At 46.9% G+C, this 20,968-nt stretch overlaps 8 protein-coding genes across 8 annotated transcripts; 4 read left to right on the plus strand and 4 right to left on the minus strand.

Annotated features, from left to right (window-relative positions):
• Positions 1–604: 604 nt before the first annotated feature.
• On the minus strand, positions 605–1,106 carry N7487_004600 (uncharacterized protein; the record flags this gene model as incomplete). Its single annotated transcript, XM_056872347.1, has 2 exons — positions 605–1,042; positions 1,104–1,106. The coding sequence occupies 2 exons, from the start codon at positions 1,104–1,106 to the stop codon at positions 605–607; spliced, it is 441 nt and encodes a 146-aa protein (XP_056730067.1).
• Positions 1,107–1,317: 211 nt separating this feature from the next.
• N7487_004601 (uncharacterized protein) lies at positions 1,318–2,015 on the plus strand (the record flags this gene model as incomplete). The annotated part of the gene is made up of 2 exons (XM_056872348.1): positions 1,318–1,774; positions 1,843–2,015. 2 exons carry the CDS (start codon positions 1,318–1,320, stop codon positions 2,013–2,015), a joined length of 630 nt encoding a protein of 209 aa, XP_056730068.1.
• Positions 2,016–3,318: 1,303 nt separating this feature from the next.
• N7487_004602 (uncharacterized protein) lies at positions 3,319–6,144 on the plus strand (the record flags this gene model as incomplete). Its single annotated transcript, XM_056872349.1, has 2 exons — positions 3,319–5,745; positions 5,800–6,144. The coding sequence occupies 2 exons, from the start codon at positions 3,319–3,321 to the stop codon at positions 6,142–6,144; spliced, it is 2,772 nt and encodes a 923-aa protein (XP_056730069.1).
• Positions 6,145–8,016: 1,872 nt separating this feature from the next.
• On the minus strand, positions 8,017–9,362 carry N7487_004603 (uncharacterized protein; the record flags this gene model as incomplete). The annotated part of the gene is made up of 3 exons (XM_056872350.1): positions 8,017–9,036; positions 9,101–9,235; positions 9,297–9,362. 3 exons carry the CDS (start codon positions 9,360–9,362, stop codon positions 8,017–8,019), a joined length of 1,221 nt encoding a protein of 406 aa, XP_056730070.1.
• An 865-nt stretch (positions 9,363–10,227) lies between these two features.
• On the plus strand, positions 10,228–10,948 carry N7487_004604 (uncharacterized protein; the record flags this gene model as incomplete). Its single annotated transcript, XM_056872351.1, has 2 exons — positions 10,228–10,506; positions 10,649–10,948. The coding sequence occupies 2 exons, from the start codon at positions 10,228–10,230 to the stop codon at positions 10,946–10,948; spliced, it is 579 nt and encodes a 192-aa protein (XP_056730071.1).
• A 2,375-nt stretch (positions 10,949–13,323) lies between these two features.
• Positions 13,324–14,730, plus strand: utr2 (putative cell wall glucanase (Utr2); the record flags this gene model as incomplete). Its single annotated transcript, XM_056872352.1, has 3 exons — positions 13,324–13,435; positions 13,494–13,931; positions 13,988–14,730. The coding sequence occupies 3 exons, from the start codon at positions 13,324–13,326 to the stop codon at positions 14,728–14,730; spliced, it is 1,293 nt and encodes a 430-aa protein (XP_056730072.1).
• A 629-nt stretch (positions 14,731–15,359) lies between these two features.
• On the minus strand, positions 15,360–16,992 carry N7487_004606 (class I SAM-dependent methyltransferase; the record flags this gene model as incomplete). Its single annotated transcript, XM_056872353.1, has 11 exons — positions 15,360–15,438; positions 15,493–15,921; positions 15,995–16,181; positions 16,250–16,275; positions 16,325–16,365; positions 16,422–16,497; positions 16,569–16,610; positions 16,662–16,691; positions 16,747–16,803; positions 16,857–16,915; positions 16,966–16,992. 11 exons carry the CDS (start codon positions 16,990–16,992, stop codon positions 15,360–15,362), a joined length of 1,053 nt encoding a protein of 350 aa, XP_056730073.1.
• A 512-nt stretch (positions 16,993–17,504) lies between these two features.
• On the minus strand, positions 17,505–19,867 carry N7487_004607 (uncharacterized protein; the record flags this gene model as incomplete). Its single annotated transcript, XM_056872354.1, has 3 exons — positions 17,505–18,360; positions 18,435–19,136; positions 19,191–19,867. The coding sequence occupies 3 exons, from the start codon at positions 19,865–19,867 to the stop codon at positions 17,505–17,507; spliced, it is 2,235 nt and encodes a 744-aa protein (XP_056730074.1).
• Positions 19,868–20,968: the final 1,101 nt, after the last annotated feature.

The following is a 20,968-nucleotide window of genomic DNA, read 5'->3' on the forward strand; positions in this document are numbered from 1 at the left end:
TTCATTTGTTGATGCGTGTACGTGTTGTCATCTAGTGGTTGCTCCGAGCAACCGTTTTATAGTGGTGTTTGGCTGTCAGAGCGTGGCAATAAATGTCTCTCAGTACTAAAAGTTCCCAGTTCTATAGTATATTGTACGTTTCAAGTATTGTACACGTCCCACTTGCTTTATTCACACGTAATATTTTCCCATATCGAAGATCGCCGGCTAAACTGTGGTTATTAGGCTTTGCATACATCATAGTATTAATCTCAGAATACTTAAACAATAACTAGAGAGGCTGATAATGATATCAAATGATAATGATACCAAATGTATTATGCCATCAACCATCACTGTAAAAAAAAAGCCCAAAATTACTCACAGTGAGCATCAACGCCAGTTGTTTTTACCATAATGCGTGTATATTTGCTCTAGAGTTAGACATGCTACATATAAACGAGAAACATCGCTTTTGGTATTGCTGTTGTCCTAATATCATTTTTTTCGCCTGAACAAACGCCATATTTCGGTTCTAATAACGACGGCCCTACCCTTGAAACGCCGAAAGCTACAGACTTGTATGTATCCTCTGACCTAGGCCTTTCTCACAAATCATAATGCATTATGGCCTCGACTCTTCCTCTGGCTCATCGTTGTAGGTCGGCATGACAACATCCCAGCCTGGATCCTCACCATCAAAGTCCACATCAACACCGCCATCTTGGTCCTCAGTGGATTTGTGAAAGCGGAAGGCAACTGGATGCCCGTTCTGCAAGCCCGCTTCCATTACAGTTACTGACCCATTCTGTGACTTGATGCGCTTCCAGCCTTTCTCGAGGTCCGCTCGGTCGACAGGCTCACCGAACTCAATGTCGTCAGGATTTTCAGGAACAATGTCGCCATTTATCTCGGTAACGTTTCGCGATTTTAAGGCATCCAGAAGCCTTTCTTTGGTGAAGTTGAGTGGTTCGTGTGGTTGGGGCATCAGAAGCACAGTTGTTTTGTGCTTCTTGAAGAGGAGGGTCACAGCGCGCGAGTCTGTTTTGGATTTCTTAGGCGGCTGCTCGGTAATTAGCCATCCTGTTCGATAATCTTTATTCGAAAAAGGCCAATTCACATACCATCTTAGAGATTGTGGGGGTATTAAAGGATAGGTCGCGTTGCGATAATTGATTTGGGAGAGTGACGGAAAGCGGAGAATCTGGCGGGACTCCGCCTTCCGCGCTCCGAATTTCTGAGCTTTGCCTGCATCAGTTGCTCACATTCACCACGTTCTCTACAGCCAACCCTTGAAATTTGTTGCTAGTGCCCTCATTCTTCTTTTAAAAGCCTACCATGGAGACCAACCGGCCCCCATCTACCAACTCGCAGCACAATTCTATCGTCCTCAAGATCGTCCACTGGGACAAGCTGTTTGAATCCGACAGCCCTCCACGATTAGGCATTGAGTTCGGCAAGCGGTTACCGTATGCTACCATGTCCGCTTTTTCGACTGGGCTAGCACTGGGGTACTATCACGGCAGCAAAAAGGCAGGGCTTGTGTTTCGGGCCGAGAATGCGCATCGTTTCCCCACGACATCGACAGGGTGGTTCCAGTATCATAAAACAAAAAACTATATTGGTGTGGTTGGAGGCGTCAAAGATGGCATGAAGATGGGATTCAAGCTCGGTGCTGGCGCACTTGCATTCTGTCTCTTCGAGGAAACGGTAGACTACGCTCGGCATGACGAGAGAGACTTTTTATCAACAGTCACTGCTGGGCTGTCATTCTCCGGAATATACAGCTTGCTTGGTAAGTAAACTATTCCGATTGGGTAACATTACTGGAGGAACCGAGGCTGACTTATCTCGCCCACACAGCTCGTCACGATGTTTATACTGCCGCCCGCACAGCGAAGCTTGGGTTGAAATTGAGCTTGACCTATGGCCTTTTGCAGGATACCCTGGAGACTCTGAAAGGAAACCGCCCTGCCTACATTGATTTCTTCCTCGGTAACCGTCGGTCTAAGGTCGAGAAAGAAGGATCAATCTGATCATAGGTGGGCCCATATCACAATGGCTCCCTAGATTAATCTGTGTGCGGATGTCTCAGTCTCGTTGCAAGCTTGATAGGTCCCCAATGCCGGGGACCAATACTATAAGCTCTCCCATTGCTAGGACGCGTTTCAGCCTTCGATCAAGAAATGGCTGCGATGTATGGTGCTACAGGCGGTATGGATCCGACGCCGGCGAGATGAGTCCACATATCCGAGTCAATGCCGCCCCAATCACTATGTCTAGGCCTTCATCAAGCCATTCTGAGATATTTAGTCCGGTGACTACCCCGGCCTTTATCCATCTGATCGTGTTTTTCGGCAGCAACGCTCACACCACACTCTTGGTTACTTGTATATTATTTGCATTCTTTGATACCCACTCGTCCAATTAGCATCAAACAAGATGAACATTTTTGCCCTTTGGGTGCTACATAGTGACACGTGACCCATCGCCGGATTCTATATTAGAGTATGATCATGTCCCAAGCCGACTACCAACGCCATTGTGGCGTTACTAGATCGCATTTGGACTAGAATCTTGTGAGGTTTTATAAACAAACCAAACAAGTTAAGCGATTAATATACGGTAGGGATTATTGGGTGGGTACCGAACCCTGGAAAGCAATATAATTCAAGGTAAAGATAAGTCTGATGGCTCCCACGACACAAAAGATGGATAGAATCAAGTGCACTGACTGATTCAAGACCCTGACAACGAAGTCTACTCTATTTCCTAACACATTTTTCTTTGTTTCCGGGGATAAGCCAAAAGGATAGAGAAAAGATCGGCCCGGATGCTGCAGGTTCAAAGAATGATTGACCGCTCAGTGCTGACGTCCCCCACTCAAAAAAAAAAAAAAAAAAAGGAAAGAAAGAAAAAGAACTCCAAGACCGATGTACATCTACTCCGTATATCGATCTACATTAGTGATATTGATATAGAAGATATTAGAATAATTCAACGTCTCAAAAATCCCAAAGTGGAGGTTCTCATAGAGTTTCCGAAGGCTCCCAGGTGATCGGTGGAGAAACCGCATTTGACGTCGCTGAGTCGGAAAGCCCCCCACCTCAAGACCTTAGCTCGACCTTGTCGTGACCTTTTTCCCCCAAATCTTTGCTTCTTCTCTATGCCCTATATTCATGTCAGTCCGTTAAACTCCGCGATAGCAATTGGGCGCTGAAGATGCCGATGCGAAGTTCGACGCTGCTTTCGTCGACGTCATCGATTTATTGACCTCTTTTATGCCTGGAGAAATAATTGAATCTATCCCACATCCTCATTCAGAATACCTAGATCACAATGCGTCGCCATGGCAGGTCCAGTGGCGGTCCAACCAAGGCCGTCTCGCCCTTGTCCGACACTGTATCCCTCATACGTTCCTTCGATTCAGTCATGAACCCAAACCGACCCGCGCGCCCCTCGCCCTTGGCCTCCTCCCACATCAAAGCTTTGCCCTTGGAACTAGTGGATCGGTTGCGATCCTTCCCTCTGTTTCAATCTACCCCAGAATCCTTTTTGATCGAGGTCGGACAGCACCTGCGCCCACAACTCCACGCACCCAACGATTATATCTTGACAGAAGGCGATGAGGCAAAGGCAATATACTGGCTAGTGCGGGGTGCCGTCTCGGTCACATCTCGAGATGGCGAGAGTATATACGCTGAACTCAAGCCGGGTGCGTTCTTCGGGGAGATTGGATTGCTCATGGACCGTCCTCGTACTGCGACCATTATCGCCCGGACTCGATGCATGCTGGTCGTGCTGACAAAAGACGACTTTCGGAACATATTACCTCGCTTCCCGGAGGTTGAACAGGCGATCCGGGAGGAGGCAGAGGAGCGGTTGATGATTTTAGAAAAGAAAAAAAAAGAAACCTCCGCACCTGCACTAGATCTGCCTGGCCCGGCAAGAAGGGGCTCAAAAAGATTGCGTGAGAGCTTTTCAAAGGATCTAGCTGTTGCAGAGGATGACAGTGACTTGAGTGCCAAGTCTGTGTACAAGAAGAGGAAGTCACCGAGTCCCGGTCGGCGGGATGGCTCCAGTGCATTGGCAAATGGATTGGTCAACGTACGTCTCCTACTTAAAGAGCTACCGCTTTTTTCTGGGTTGCCTGCCGATATTCTTCACTATCTTGGTCTCAATGCCCAACCGCGATCTTTCCCTCCATTTACCGATATCATACAACAAAATTCTCAGGGCCGTGAGCTCTACTTCATCGTTCGCGGCGAGGTAGAGGTTCTTACGGAAAAGGCGGAGATAGACCACTCGTCGGCAAGCAAAAACAGCCCAAACGGGCACATTGAACGGCCGGGGATTGAGGTCAAAGCAAGGCTGAAGCAAGGCCAGTACTTCGGTGAGGTGGTCAGCTTAGATTTAGCACCTCGGAGAACCGCCACAGTTCGATCTGTGACTTCAGTTGAATGTTTGATGCTTGGTGGTGACGTTCTTGCTGAATTCTGGGAGAAATGCCCAAGTGACGTGCGGGAACAAGTCCAACGCACTGCCCAAGCAAGGCTCCAGGCGGCAGCCGATGGAGATGTTGTTATGTCTGATGAGGACCCGCAACCATCTATTGGTGATCTCGCCCTTGACGACAAAGTAAAGATCACATCATCCCGTCGACGGTCAATGCCACTACTTACTCTCACTGAAACTGAACTGGATGGACCACATCAGTCCTCGCACGTTGAAGACCAAGACCAGGATGTATTACGGCCCTCTGATCCCGACCCATACTTCAGCCTTGGTCTGGATAAAGTCCGGATGCGAAGTCGACGCGGCTCGCTCGCACCTCTAGCTCCCGAGGAGATATCAGGGGAGCAGCAGCGCTCATCTCCTACTGAGCCGCGCTCTGCCAGTTCTTCAACCATGGCCCTTCCCGAAACTGCCAGTTTCTCCAAGTCATATCAGACTGAACGGCCCCGGATCGACGGCTCCAATGGGTTACTCCCGGACAGTGTCTTACTGAACATTTTCCAATTCCTTGAGCTCCACCACCTTCTTCGCATTAGGGCGGTGTCGTCTCATTGGTCGGGGCTCTTGACCAAATCTGCGGACGTGATTCATGATTTAAATTTGAGCGTCTACAACCGCAGGATCACAGATGACGTTCTTGTTAAGATCATCTGTCCCTTTGTTGGTAATCGAGCTCGATCGGTCAATATCAACAATTGCTTTCATATCACCGACGAAGGCTTCACGGCATTGGCCACGACTTGCGCCCCAAATACCACTGTGTGGAAGATGAAGAGTGTGTGGGATGTCACAGCCTCTGCCATCCTTGACATGTCCAGCAAAGCTACAAATATACAGGAGGTAGACTTGAGCAATTGCCGCAAGGTCGGAGATACACTTCTCGCCCGGATCATTGGATGGGTAGTGCCCGCCGACCAGAAGATGGGCGAGAAACAGTCATCGATCAAACCCACAATCCAGACAGCAGAATGCTCAGTGTATGGCTGTCCGAAGTTGAAAAAACTCACACTCTCTTACTGCAAACATGTCACCGATCGATCTATGCATCACATTGCGTCTCACGCCGCTGGTCGGATTGAGGAGATGGATTTGACTCGTTGCACCACAATCACAGATCAAGGGTTCAAATACTGGGGAAATGCTCAGTTCACCAACCTGCGAAAGCTCTGCTTGGCGGATTGCACATATTTGACGGACAACGCCATTGTGCACCTGACTAATGCGGCCAAAAACCTGGAGGAATTAGATCTGGTGAGTTTACGTCAAACTGAAAGTGAAATATCATGATTTACTAATACCCACCAGACTTTTTGCTGCGCATTGTCAGATACGGCAACCGAAGTCCTTGCCTTGCAGTGCTCAAATTTGAAGTATCTCAACATGGCGTTCTGCGGCTCCGCAATTTCTGATCCCTCCCTGAGGAGTATCGGTCTTCACCTACTTTCTCTTCGACATTTATCAGTCCGTGGCTGTGTTCGAGTGACTGGAGTAGGTGTCGAGGCTGTTGCGGAGGGCTGTCATCAACTCCAGGTCTTCGATGTCAGTCAATGCAAGAATCTCGGACCCTGGCTTGAGGACGGCGGTGCTGCCCATTACCAACCGAGAGTCGAATTTAAAACTGTCGCCCCGAACAAGAAGTTTCCTCGATGAAAAAGCAACCCATACGCACCTTGAACCTTTTGCTGCACATCCCTCCCCTGGTTTCAATACCGTTACCTTTTCTTCCTCCACGACGACGCCTGGCGTGACGCCCGATCCTGCAAGTTGCATGATACATTTATTGGCACATAATGTATGCCTCTAATCTTTTCCTGTTATTAATTTCTAGGCTCATTATTTTCTAGTTTCTACTTTGCCATCGTTACCTGATCTCGGCGTTTGAATTTACCAGGACAATTTTTTTCGCTTTCGGATTCCATTCTCGTGTCAGGCTGCTGGTTTTTGTTTTTACATTTTGGTGGGGTTTCGGGTCTAGCCCGTGGGCAGGTCAAGCATGGCCGGAGTTAAAAGACTGAAGGCATCTACGAGTTACATGGTGTTTGTTTCTTTTCCTTAATACTCAGTGTTCTTGGACTATCTTCTATCTTTTACGACATAATGCTGCACATCTGATTCGATCGACATTTCTTGCTGTATTTTAAGGTCCTTGATGCTATCTATTTCTGGTGTATCTACAATTAAACATAAAAATTTATTCGACTGCAAAGGTGAAGGTCTTGTAGTCCATGCTATCTCTTTCTATAGATACAGGCGACGCCCAGTTTCTAGGACATAAAACCACATCACACCTATACAATCCATATATTTCTAGTCTTGGAAGTCAGAAAGGCAATTTCAACTTCATATTTACAATTATCTTTGTCATGTCTTTTCTGTAGTCTTTGTTACCCCTTTTAACATCTTTTATAGCACATTGTTTCAACCCGTTTGAGGTCGCGTAAGAGCATTCATTGAGATGAAGATAAAGAGCCCAATAATACATTATATCATGATCTGCTGCATCTTTCTCGTTGCGATTATACTCTTCCTACCCACCCCCAGGTTTCTATTCTACTTGGTATTGCCATAGTCAATCTTATATCTATATCGCCTTGTCCAGCCTGCAGAATTTGAGCCCATTGACTGAGAACCACACGCTTTATGCTATAGATATATGATAATTCATTGCCACCAGTCTCTACGCTGGATTAAAAACAATAGGCATCAACCACTCCCGCCCAGTTACAATGGCGGCTGCTTTGATAGCTAACGCACTCAGCATACTGTCTATACTCTGTCTTCGGCTTCTATGTATTTCACAAGGCTTGGATTTCTTTTCTGTGTGTCCATCTTATACTGTTTCGGGTTGTCGTCTCACGATCTTCACGCTGTTGGCTCGTATCCTTTCAACTGTATTTACTTGGTGATCTTATAAATGATGCCTCTTACGGTCCATCATACTGGGTAGACTCCTTGGTTTGATTCATCCTTCCCCCGGTCTCCCTAGTAGTCAAATAATAACAAAGATCTCCCTTAATAAATCTAAAGAATTCACTCCACTTTCCTACGTCGTGTTTCCTGAATTAAAATTAGAATGATTGATCCATTCTACTAAATACAAACCTTTATGATAGACAGTGTCATGGTTTGCGTTGGTCAACATGGATAATGCCTGAATAACCGATGGCAATTTACTACAGGATATAAGCTACAAATAAGAACAGCCGAGGGGATAAAAGAGCCGAAGATGTATTAAAGAACATGACATTCATCATAAACCATAGAAATCATGGAATGTTCATCCCACAAGCACCTGGATATGCTAAGGATGCTCGGAGCAGTACACACAAGATGCTAAAATCAACAAACAGGAGCAAAAGGAAAACTGCCCTGCTAGAAAATTAGAAGGACAAGCCTCAAGGTCATCCTAGGATGTCTTTTTTTGGCTTTTCACATTTCACGTAGTGTGGAACAAAAGCAATAAATCGCAGAAACCCATGCAGAAACCCATGCAGAAACAAAATAAAAAGTTGGGGGAGTTGGTCATCTACAGATGACCACCTCAGAATATTTCTTAAAAATCGCTTTGAGATCAATAGCGCGAGAGGTTTGAGAGTCATCGTCTGAACTGACAAACAAGGCTTTGAAATTCGGACCGAGGATCTTTGCTGCATTTCCCTGGAAAACAATCTCATCATCTTCCAAATCCTCTGGTTGATTATTGTGCTCAACTCCGGAATCAAGACCAGTCGCGAGAGCATCCTTTTCTTCTGGATGAATAGTATTGTCGGTGCCGGCGTCAGTTTCAGCTGGAAGGATGACGGCCAGGTCGTCGTCAAGATTAATCAACATGCCTTCGGTGACACCTCCTGTAGTGGTCAACACAGGGGACTCCTCACAATTCTTGGAGTCCCGTTGTCTGCTCTCGTTGGTCTCGTTCACTGGCTGGTCATTTTCTGAGGCATGAGGAAAGCCGTCCTCAAGGATGTTATATGCGGGCGAACCTGGCAGATCTGGCCGGGACGAGACTGAGATAACACCTTCAATCGCTGGGGGAGGACAGTTACTGCTGATAGGGGTATCTAGATTTGCTGGGGCAGCGTGGGCCGTGTGGGGAATGGTCCGGTAAATATCATCACCGTCCAGCCGGACCTCGACCCCCGGAGCTGGTTGATTGCTGCTGTAGGTAGCGAACCAGCCTGTTGAGCGCTCCTTTTCTTTTGATCCAAGATCGGGTGTCTGTGTTGTTTCCATGTTGGCTAGCACACTTGGTGGCAGTTGGACGAATTCCACGTCGTCGTTGAAATCCAAGAGCACACCTGTTGGTGGCGATACTCCTGTCACGGCAGCTCGAGCTTGATGGGACTTTGGGTTGGCATCAGGGCAAATCGGTTTGCTCGTTATACCCTTAGAGGTACTTGCTGTTATCTGAGCCCGGAAATTTTGTCCGCCGCCGGCGCGACCTGTGGAGGCTTCCGTTCCGCCCCTGTTGGCTGGATGAACTCTGCGGTAGCCGTTGTAGGATCCGCGGCCGTTTCTTCGCCGGTAGCCATTAAATGGGGGCTGTTGTTGACATAATGTCAGCATTCAAAGCGAATTTATTTGGCATGGAGTACTCAGTACTCACAAGGCGGGGAAGATCCTCCTCCTGAAGTCCAGGACATGGCGAATTTTCAAAACATCTTTTCTCAAAAAGAAGTGCAAGGCTGCCTTCTATTTGACACATCTCCACTGCTAGTAGCATCTCGTTTTGCTCCACAAGCTGTTCATCGAGAAAGTCAGCAAAATTTGAGGTGAAACTGACGAAAATAACTATGACTTACCCAGTCATGACATTCGCGGATGAGAGACTGAGCCTTGCGCATTCTGTCCAATGTTCGGGCTGCCATTTTGAAAAAGAATCATGAAGTTATGCGGAAGTAAAGGTGTAATCAGAAGATCAAGCTATGTAGTTGGTGGGTGCTCAGCCGAGGAACTGCAGGGAAGTGTTGAAGCTATTGGCAAGAAGGTGTGGAATGAAATGAAGAGTGAGGAATTGAAGTTGAATCATGCAGGCGTTCAAGGTATTGCTTGGAATAGATACATGCAGTAGAAGGCGATGGCTGATGAGAAGGTCGAGGGAAGATCTAAAGAATGCCCATTTTATACCTCGGTCTCACAGTCTCGTCACCAATGCAGTTTTGTAGATGTCATCATGGGCTCTATTTATTCGTTGTTGCCTCTTACTCAAATGCTTATGCCCTTGTGTTGTCAAGCATCTTTCGCCCAACATCTTCTTCTTACCCATGACTTTTTATACCTACCTACATGTAGTCCATAGCCCCAAGTTATGATCTTGGAAGCATCCATAGATTTTATTATCATTAGTCGGTACAACTAGTATATACGTCACATTGCGCATCCTATTTCTAGCCTCTTAATATCAAGCATCTGCATAATCTCCTGCCTGCTGCATCTCGGACGATAACTATGATCTTTGTTGACCTTTACTTCGCACCATCACCACTGATCTTATGTTTATCGCCATCTCAACTTTCATTTCTTTGCACAGAACCCCACTTCACCTCGTTAGCTAGTCTCATCTTATTTGATCCTCGTCCACATACTTTAACTTCGCATCTTAATCACATATATCTCACTACTGAAACCTCTCACTCTCAACTCCTGGTTCTACACCCCACTTCTCTCAGCTTGACTGCTTAGCAGTCAGATACTCATACCCTCAGTCTCATATTCTGTCTTTCTCCCAACACAATGCCGTGGGATCGATCAATGGTCCATTGGACTCAACAAGTCCTGAAAAAAGTGACCAGGGCTCGATATCTGGTCCGCGAGAGCCACCAATGGGCAAGTCGTATCTTCTTAGCAACATCGGTCTCGCTAAATCATGTTAACAATATCAACATACAGATGGCCAGAAATAACGAGGCGGAGTTGAGCGCTGAGCTTCGTCAGATTGAATGTGCCCTTGTCATGGTTTTTGAAGATAACCGTCTTCGACCTTCGCCCCCCGAGGCACGGCTTCCTCCATCTGTAAGTGATTCATACGAACTCAACATACATTTCATACTAATACCACGTTTGATAGCAACCGCCAACCGGCCCGAGACGTGGCAATCATCATAATCGTGGATGATTCACCCGTGGGCCCGGTAATGGCAACTACAAGCCCCAGTCAGCGACGGAGAGTCAGACACCAAATTGTGGGAGCACCGCTAGGAAAATCCAGGGTGTACCGACTCTATCTACTTCGATCCAGACGTGTAGGGGTTCAAGCACCCCTACTTTTGCAGATGACAAGACAAATGGCACCAAGCCCGCCAAATCCATTACTACCACATCACCATCGCAAGGTGTGCTTGTAGACTTCGATGAAGAGTCGGCAGTTGTTGAACTGCTGCCAGGGATTGTGGCTGCCATGGAATCATTTCTAATTGTTCCCAGAGAACCAAAAGACCAGCTGGAAGTTTGTTGATTCGGCTAGACAGCGATCAACAGACTTGGAATTTATCATGGCAGTGGAGCACATTTGAAATTTTCTTTTGGTTCTTTTACTTTGTTTTTTGTTTGTAACTCAATGCATGGGTGTGCTCCCGGAGAAGTCATTCTTCATAGCTCATAAGAGTATCCACGGAGATGAAGAATTAGAAATAAAATGGGTATTGGCCTCCGATACTTGTCCTACATAAAGGATTAATGCGCTGAATTCGCCTGTAAGCCATATATTTTTTTCATGCGGGCTACCCGTGCTTCCTTGCTTACTTTCTATCCTTGTTGTTGTCAATGGGAGGGCATGATTAAAAAAACACTATAAACATCTAAACGTAGATCTATAGTTAACTTGAGTGCGAACAGGTATGTACTATGGAGTATGTATAAGGGCGCTAAGTTAGAAGAGGCAACTCAACACATTGGGTTGTGGAATTTGACGCAGAAGTTCAACATAATAATTGGATAAAACGTGTGTTACATGTTGCATATTTTAAATCAGACAACGTCATCCATCATACATGTCTGATAAAAACCAGTTTGATTGTAGAAAAAGTAACCAATAAGCAAATCCCCTTACATCCCCCCGTACCACATCCCTTGGGTTCCAAAGTGTACAGCATACATAACAACACTCAAGATATTGTACGGGGTAGATCTAATTATGTGTGTGTAATGTATGCGTAGATCGAGGATTGCCACATTCCTTCTAGAAGGATACCTTCTGAAAACAACCAGATGCTAGCCAAGGGGTGTAAAAATATCCATATGATACATATGACCTAATCAGGGTTTTGCTTATCTCTTATCAGCTGCCCCTATCGCCGCACTCAGCAACGCATAACCGAGAACGAGAATGGAGCAAAAGAACCACGATCTGTCATTTTACGCCCATGCCCGACACTAGTGATCTGCGTGCCTGCCCAGTGCTTGGTGTGTCTGCCGGTGCCTGGTGACGAGGCTAATAACCGAGGCAGATAAGGTTAGATAGTTTGGGATTACCGTTGTAATAGGCAGGAGAGAGGAGATTCTACTGGTAAAAGTCTTGGAGAGTCTTGGGGGCGAAAGTGAGCTTCCTAGTGCGGAATACAAGTGCTTGGTGCCGAGCGCGCCGAGAGAGAAAATTGAGAAAATTGAGCGTAGCGAGAACTCTTGGAAGCCCATGGTAGCCTAATGCGAGACTCGCGCAGGATTAAGATTATCGAATTTTGGGGCTGATTCCTACTCTTTGTCCTAATGGTCACATTTATTTTTGGCCTGCCTAATTGGTTCGGCTTAAGACACCTAGTGAACGGACGTCGGAAGACCCATTTAAAGGGGTATCACAGTATACAACTCACAATATACATCAGACATGGTATACTAAATTGCACTGTTCACTACGGAGTAGGTATAGTACATATGAAGTACCACATTGAACCTTGTACGGAGTAGTTAACTAGTTAGATATTGTTTCAACTGCAGATCAATGTAAAGTGCTATCTCCGCAGATAAAGGGAAAGTGGAAAAGTACCCATGCTTACGCTAGTATTGTATCCAGTCCAATTTACACCAATTTCCGACTGCAAACACCTGGGGCTGTCTCAGTTTTAAACGGTCATAGATTGTGTATTTTGAGTGCGATAAATTAATTTGACTCAACGTTAGGATTGGTTGAATTGGCTAAATTACCTTGTAGAGGTATCTATTTTTTTCTTTCTTTGTCATACCACATTAAACGGTCCCCGGGGAGGCTATTATCACCTGAGTCAGATCATCAGCTGTTCAGAGGTGACCCCTAAAACGACCCTTAAAATACCCGAATGATCATTCAATACCATCCCATTACCATCCCAATACCATGCACGGACGGAAATCCCCCGAACTACTCCACAAAGGAAAAGGGAAAGAAAATAATAAATAAATAAATAGAAGGGACCATCAGCCAATCAGAACCATTCCTTGGTTAGAAAATTAGAAAATTGACCCTTTTTAACTCCGACCCGTGGACCCTACCTTCCCTGATTGAACGGAGTTCATCCTGATTGGGTTAGTTTCTGTCAATTTCACGTTTTCATGTTTTCATGTTTTCAGAGCCGTGGGAGGGGAATATCATATTAATAACTATTCGCCTCCCCTCCAGGGTTCCGTTTTCATTCTTTCTTCAGCGAGAACTTGCCTTCGTGCTGTTATAATTATCGCCCTTGCAGTGGATTTGTCTTCACTTGCTGCCTCTCGTTTATATCACATTATATCACATTAACTTGCATTGTTGCCCCCTTTTCTTTGCTTCCCCACACTTTCCCTCATTTCCTGTGGCTTGGATTCAAATTCTTGGATATTCTGTCGTTCCCACTGTATATACCAACAGTATACATAATAATGGTCCGCTTTGTGACACCTTTGGTCCTGGCCTCGCTGTCAGTGACCGCCCTCGCCGCACAATCCTGCAGCTCCAGCAGCCAGTGCGACGAGAAATACCCTTGCTGCTCCCGTGAGTGATATTTACCCCCTAAGATTGCAATTCATAGCTAACCGAGTATCCAATACAGAATATGGTGAGTGTGGTACTGGTGCCTACTGCCTCGGTGGTTGCGACCCTCTAGCTTCGTTCTCCCTCGATTCCTGCGCGCCTATGCCCGTCTGTGAGAGCAAGACTTACACCTGGGACAACCTCGACAATGCTGTCACCCAGGACAAGTACCTGGGTAATGCCAGCGCTGCCGACTGGACCTACAGCGGAAAGGTTAAGACCGAAGATGGCAATCTGATCATGACTATGCCCGCCAAGAGTGTCGGTACTCTCTTCGCCAACAACCACTACATCTGGTACGGCAAGATTTCTGGAAAGTTTAAGAGTTCCCGCGGCAAGGGTGTCGTGACTGCTTTCATTCTTCTGTCCGATGTTAAGGACGAGATCGACTACGAGTGGGTCGGTGCCGATTTGACCGCCGTGCAGACCAACTACTACTGGCAGGGTGTTCTGGACTGTAAGTTGAGACAAGTCTGATCCGATCTGAATAATAATACTAATTGGATGAATTAGGGCACAACAGCGGCAACATCACCGTGGATGGCGAGGATACCTTCAATGACTGGCACACGTACGAGATCGACTGGACCCCTGAGAAGGTGGACTGGGCTGTCGACGGTGTCGTTCACCGCACCCTGAAGAAGGCCGACACCTACAACGAGACCTCCAAGCAGTACGAGTTCCCCCAGACACCCGCCCGCCTTCAAATGTCGCTCTGGCCCGCCGGCCAGGCCAGCAACGCCCAGGGTACCATCGACTGGGCTGGTGGTGAGATCGACTGGAACAGCGAGGACATCAAGACCGTTGGTTACGACTATGCCACCGTCGGTGAGGTCAGCGTGCAGTGCTACGATCCTCCTTCCGATGCCAAGAAGACCGGCAGCAAGGCTTACCTCTACACCAACTCCGCTGCCATGGAGAGCGATATTTCTATCACCAACAATAACACCGTCCTTGCCTCCCTCGGTGCCACCGGTCTCGACATGGACCTCGGCGCTAACAAGTCAAGCTCAACCGCCTCTGGCTCCAACAGCATCCCCACCGGCTCTGGTGGCTCTGGTGGCATGACCAGCAACACCACCTCTTCTTCTGGTAGTTCCAGCTCTGGCACTTCCACCACCGATGGGGAGACTTCCACTACGGGCTTCACCCAGGGCACCGCTACTGGCAACGGTGCGGCCGGCCAGAACGAGCATGTCCTCCGTGGATCGCTCTTCGGCGTCCTGGTGGCTCTTGTTGTCCTTGTGACGCTGTAAATCTTTTGCTGGTTTGATACATACATCACCCTGTTACCTTTCTCTTATATTCTTCTTTCTTGCCATGCTTATTGCACAGCATTGAGTACATTTTTTTGTTGACTATTGTGCAACTCCCTTGGTGTCTGTCTCTGACTGGCCTTGAACAAATCACCTAATGAACTACTTTGTTCCTTGTATCTCTTTTTTCCCCTTCTTCCTTCATTAGGCTGTGATGTTCAACGGTCGGCTGCATACACATCTGCAATTTCCCTCCATTTATGTTTGATACACCTACCCGGCGTTTTCTTTTTGGCCGATTCATGCTGTCAACCCCTTTCTGATTTATGCTATGTACCGCTACTCTGGTAATGATTTGTGATTCCCCCCCACATGACTGGAAAATAGCTACAAAATCCGTGATCTTTTGTTCATGTATACCAGTTTTAATTACGCCCCATGGCTTTCCCTTTCTACTTTCAGCATGACCCTGAGTATTGCATAATCAATAAGCTTAGATGTAGAGAACACAAAATGAAATGAAAGAGCTCAAAAAAAGAGCCGGCAACACACAAAACTTCGCTTCCAGAATCCGTGAACGCAAAAAAAAAAAGGACCACATCCACCTATCAAGAAAGTTCAACGCGGCTTTACGGCGATCTCTCAACCTTAATATTTGCCTTCACTTTCAATTCCTCCTTGGTAGGCTTTCTTGCCCACACACGGTTCCTAAAATTCATCAGCACAAACCAAGCCAGCGATGCAATCCGAAAGAAGACTTACGCAGGTTCATAAGCATGAATTTGCGGATTGTTCAGCTCTTTGCGCACTTTAGCCAAATACACCTGCACCTCCTCCTTTGTCCACGGCACCGGCTCCCCATAGTGAGTGAGCAGCCACATCGCCCAACCTTCCAGAGCGGCGTTCCAATGGCCATGCTGAAGGTGTCCAGTCTCCTTGAGTATATTATCCCTAGCCCAAGGTCCGAGGGGAATCTTATACTTTTCCTCATGCACATCCACGAACCCAGCTTCCTGGATTGCGTTGCGCATCGTTTCGTGGGTTCTGAGTGAGCGTCCAGCTCGCTCAGAGCATCTAATAAACATGTCGCCCCATCCATATAGCTGGTGTTCTTTCTTCAAGGAACCGTCATCACTATAGACTCGCACGTCCAATTCCATTTGTTCGATCCAGCCACCCGGCTCCAGGGCGCTATTGCGAAACAGAAAAGAAATTAGGGCGCGATGTTTCGGACAATCGATTAATAAGGAGGAGTGGAACTCACTCGTAAGCCTGTTTGTATAGCTGGCGCCATCCCTCAGGAGGGAATGCGCCGTACATTAGGCGCATATGAATAAAGTCAAAGGGCTCTCGCCATGTCCACTCGCGAAGTACATCATCCACCTCGAAGATGCAGTTCGGTGGCATCCATGTCACAGGCGGAGGGAAGATATCCACTCCGCGGACGGTAGCTAATTAGTTTTTAGTTAAGAAGAGTCCAGTCAAGAATAGAAGGAGTTGAAATCAAGAAATCTAGTACCTGACGGATAGCGATCGGCAACGTCACTAAGAACTTGTTAGAGGTTCTCTTAAGAAGATTTACTCGTGGACTTACATTGCCCAATTCCCTTGGCCAGTTCCGATGTCCAAAATATTCTATACTGCGTGGTTAGCGAAACGTTTGAGCAAGGATCGCCTCGGTATAAATTCACCTTAGGCGAATTGCCGATAGGGGCGCGGAAAAGAGGATTTGGCTGATCGTAATCTAGCACAAGAAACACCATATGGCTGAGTTGGTTAGTATCACAGCCTTTCTAGCTATTGAGGAATGAAAGGTATGGGGACGGGATGCAGTTTACCCAATCTCAAAAGCCTCGAATTGCTGTTCGTCAGAAGGACCCCTTGATATGGTTAGTATATGTAAAAAAAAAGGTTGTTTCGTCGCAACTAACCAGTAGTCATCTTCTTTAATGGCTTGGTATCTACAATATCAGGGTTAGTATTAGGAAGCGATCTTATGACTTGAAGTATACTGACCTTCGGCCGTTCTCTAGCCGTCCCCTCGCGATCGCGGAGGCAATGGAGGTGGTATCGCTGAATACTTTAAGAATACTGTCATAGATGGTTTGCAATGGCACTCCACTCACGACTGAAGGTCCTGCGCATCCCTGTTGTAGCAATCTTCCAAAGTGTAGAAATCGGGATCCTAGGTGAGCGGTGAGCATGACCCTATCAGATTATAAAAGCACGACTTACCACCGCGATCTCATCTATTGCTTCCATTTTTACCATATTGCCAACACTTTCTCAAAGGCAGGATAAAATTGACAAGGTTGGATTGACAAGGTAAAATTGACAGGGTAGAATTGACAAGGGAGGAAAAGGTGGAGTGTGGAAGTGTCAGGACGGGACTGACGGGAGGGATATCCCGGGGGGCCCACAACCGTTAGACCAACAAGATGTAAGCCACAGCCCTAGAGCATAACCGAGTTAGGACTAGATTGAGGATTTAGTACTTAAAGAAGAAGTACGAGCGTCATGCCGCGTATCTGTGGACCAGTAAACCGTGTCAGAAATCTGACATCCTGCCATGTGGCACCATGAAGCGGGAAAATTGTGCCGATTTGTGTACGAGTGGGCACTGGCCATACGTGGGTACAGTCTGTGAACCTAATTTCATGCTAGTTTCTTAATCTACAATACTCTGTACGCGTAACCACTTGTTGTAAGTCCTTTCATGTGCGACATAAGTACATGTTTACCATGTTTGCCTCTTGGTACATCCCAAACAAGCCCTAAACTACCCAGCCTTCCACTTGGCATTCCTCAGAACGAGGCTCATGAGCCACCTTCAAGCTCATTCCATAAGTTGCATCAAAGCTTGCCTCCTCTCCAACAGAAATCATGTAAGACATGCGAGCATACCGTTCTGCCTGCATGGCCCTCTCAGGCGCAACCTTGAGTAGAGACTTGCCAAGAATCCTCCACGCAACAACAAGATTATCCATAGCAAGCCCCCATTTCTTAACAACGAGTGGCCCTTCCACACCCCCCTCAATCACAAATCCTACCGCGGCAAGAGCCCGACTCACAGCCTCCCTAGCTTCATCATGCTGCTTTAGGCTGTCATAAACCGCCGCAATTAAAGTGAGCGGCTCCCACAGCCCAAGACGCAGTACCTGTTCCAGAGGGTGCGAATAGGTCTCAGTGAGACGCTCTATGAGAATCTCAGCGTACTCGCAACTTTTACTTTCCAGTGCCATAGCAATCTGATCACGCTGCCTGGTCCGTGTCCAGAGAATGCGGGGCTCAGTCGACCGGATGTCAGTGCACATGACACAGCAGCACTCGAAGCCCCAGTGTCGGAAATCCATGGGCTGGTTTTCAGGGGCGGGGAGCAGGTACCAGATTTTCAGCTCGGTATTTGAAGGGATATCGGTCGCTGCGCGGATGATCATCATGTCGCCGATGAAGGCGCGGTGTACGTTGCTCATGCATGAGTGGTTGATCATCGAGGCGTAGGGCCAGATGCCGCAGTTGTGCAGCCTTTCGGGGCTCTTGCTTGCATCGAGTGCGTCGTCGATGTGGTCTCCTCTCGAAGAGGTAGGACTACCGAAACCGTTGAGGGAGATTATGCGGGTGACTTGAAATCTGCGGGTTAGGAACGAGGATTTGTTAGCTTGGGGTATTTAGAATGGACTGGTTTTTTTTTCTTGGTTACTTACGTGTCTACCACCAGCTTGCCATCAATGGGGCCTGTTGAGACCTGCTTGAATCCAGCACTGTGGAGGTTAGTTATTGCAGATGCTGATGATGGGTTCTTGTACAGCTTTTCGATGATCGACGATGCGAGTGCGAGTTGACCTCCTCGGGTGGTCGTCCTCGTTTCAGTATTGACATGGAGGTTGCTGCCCCAGCTTGGCCTGCTAGGGTGCTCGGTTGCGTATTCAAATGCTTTCTCACAGAGAAGTAAATCACCGACCTTGACTGCCTCTGTTGTGAATAGGCCTCGCCCTTGGGATTTGGTTTGCCGGACTTTCACTGGGCCAATCCATGTCGCATGGTCCAAGACTGGCGGGTAGGTTTTCGATGCTTTCTCCTGCATCGTCTTGAAGTTGTATCTGCCCTTCTTTTGCTCTGCAAGTCGTGAAATAGCTTCACGGAAATCGTTCTTGGCACCGACATCTTCGGGGTGTTTTTTGCAGAGTTTTGTGAATACATCGCAGCTTTCCCGAAACCTTCTCAGATGGTATAGGGTTTGGGCTTTGCCTCGAAGGGCTTTATCGGATTTTGGACCTACTGGAGCGGTATCGAGATCACGCAGAGCTGCATCCCACTCATCGACCTGGAAGAAGGCCAGGCCTCGGTAGTACAAAAGGTAATGCGTTTCTTCTTCTGTCGGCGAACGCTCCAATCCTTTGGAGTAACTGTCACTGTGGTCAGCATTCTTCGCTATTGAATAGCCTACTGGGACACTTTACTATTCAGTGGCGGAGTAAAATTTGCCCCGGTTGAGATACTCGTTGCCCATCCTTAGCCATGCTCCGGCCATCCACTGAGAGGTTTCATCCTCTGGAAGCTGCTCTCGCCAGGCTGACGGGACCATCTTGTCGAACAATGGGATGAACAAGACATCAGAAACGTGATCAACTCTGACCCCGTATTCGCCAACGGACGTCAAAGTCAGGTATGGCTCCTTCACAAGCAAAATATGCCCTTTACCAACAGAGCCATCATGGCAGCAGAGCTTCTCGTTCAACATTTGGAGCGGGATCGCATCTTTCTTTTCGTCTTCCACAATGGCCACGACTGCAGTCATCTTCTCTGCCTCGGTGATTGATCTGACTAGGATGTAAGAACCCCTATGATGAGTTTCAAGAAGCAAATCCTTGAACATGACCTTTTTCAGGTCTTCCAAAGGAGCGAGGCATGGTGGATAGATGGGAGGGTCAAAGGAGACATCCACTGTGCTGGATCTAGCTCGGCCTCGTTGTTGATCTTGATTTATTTTTTGTCGATATTCGAACTGTTTCAAGAGTTCATGTCGTGTTACTTTTGGTTTGAATTGCATGCCCTTGACGGCCTCGGCAGCTTCAAGAGCCTGGTTGTGCTCGTTCAAGAGCTTGTCGTTCTCTGGGTCCTGGAGGAACCTGTCCATTTTCGAAGTGTTTGCTTCCTTTTTGGAGTTAATCTACTGATAAAGCAAACAGCTGATGGAGTGTGATCCTTACCGATGATATCGAGGGTATATTCGAGTGAAATGGGTGACGATGAAGCAAGTTGATTGGGCGAAGTGAAGGCTATTTTCATGTTAACAAATAGCAAGAGAGAAACGCGCGGCGAACAAATATAGGTAAACATTGAACCATTTGGTCTAAATTGCTAACCGCGACCTTCGAATGTTCTAATTGGGATGATACAACCACATTTGTGCACATGAGTTTTATACTACAATCTTAGAAGGTTGCCTAGATGAGGATGTAGAAAGAGGGCATGTCTGTCCATATCCATCAGGCTATGCTAAAGAAACGCCTTGGACAATGCGGTCTATAGATGGAGTCAATTCTCTCATCATAGAAGACCCTTGGCCATATAGCGGTTTTATGTTGAGATGCAGCTACCATTAAGCAGCCTTTCTATTTCTTATTTCAGTATATAACTACATACCAATCTGGGAAATAGTTATCGAAGTATTTTATTGCTTCGATATGAGAATGGGACCACAAGGGTATAACACCAGTTGAGCAAAAACAGGGAGTACTTTTCATGTAGGATAGTTTCATATGATGCTCTAGATTCCCACGGATAAGAACATTGGAATCTATCACCGCTTGTGGCATTTAGTATTTGGCTTTGTCTATGCCACATATGTTTGACTTCAGACTCTCTTAGCATTTATCTCACCATGCTGCCTTCCATAATAATCCTTCCATTTTCTTTCTTGACATCTGTAGAACATATGATCCGCACTGCATACTCTCCCATTTACAGCAATGTTGTTTACTCCTAATAAAGTCTTTGTCCTTTGTCTCGTACTTGAGAATTTATACATAATTTACAACCACCCCTTTCATGAGTGACCTAAACAAAGTTATGTAGATAGGTAAAGTCCACTAATTCTTTCCTGTGAAGTAAACAGGGTAGCAACATAGAAGGCTTGGGCTTCAGCTCACTTTTACTTCATTGTCACAGCGCTACATGGCCTAGCATTATTCACGGTGCTCTATCAAGGGCAGTATTACTTTATCATTGCGCAACT

Source organism: Penicillium crustosum, assembly GCF_028827405.1.
Source record: "Penicillium crustosum strain IBT 35664 chromosome Unknown utg000002l_segment0_segment0, whole genome shotgun sequence".
In the NCBI taxonomy this organism is placed as follows: Eukaryota; Fungi; Ascomycota; class Eurotiomycetes; order Eurotiales; family Aspergillaceae; genus Penicillium; species Penicillium crustosum.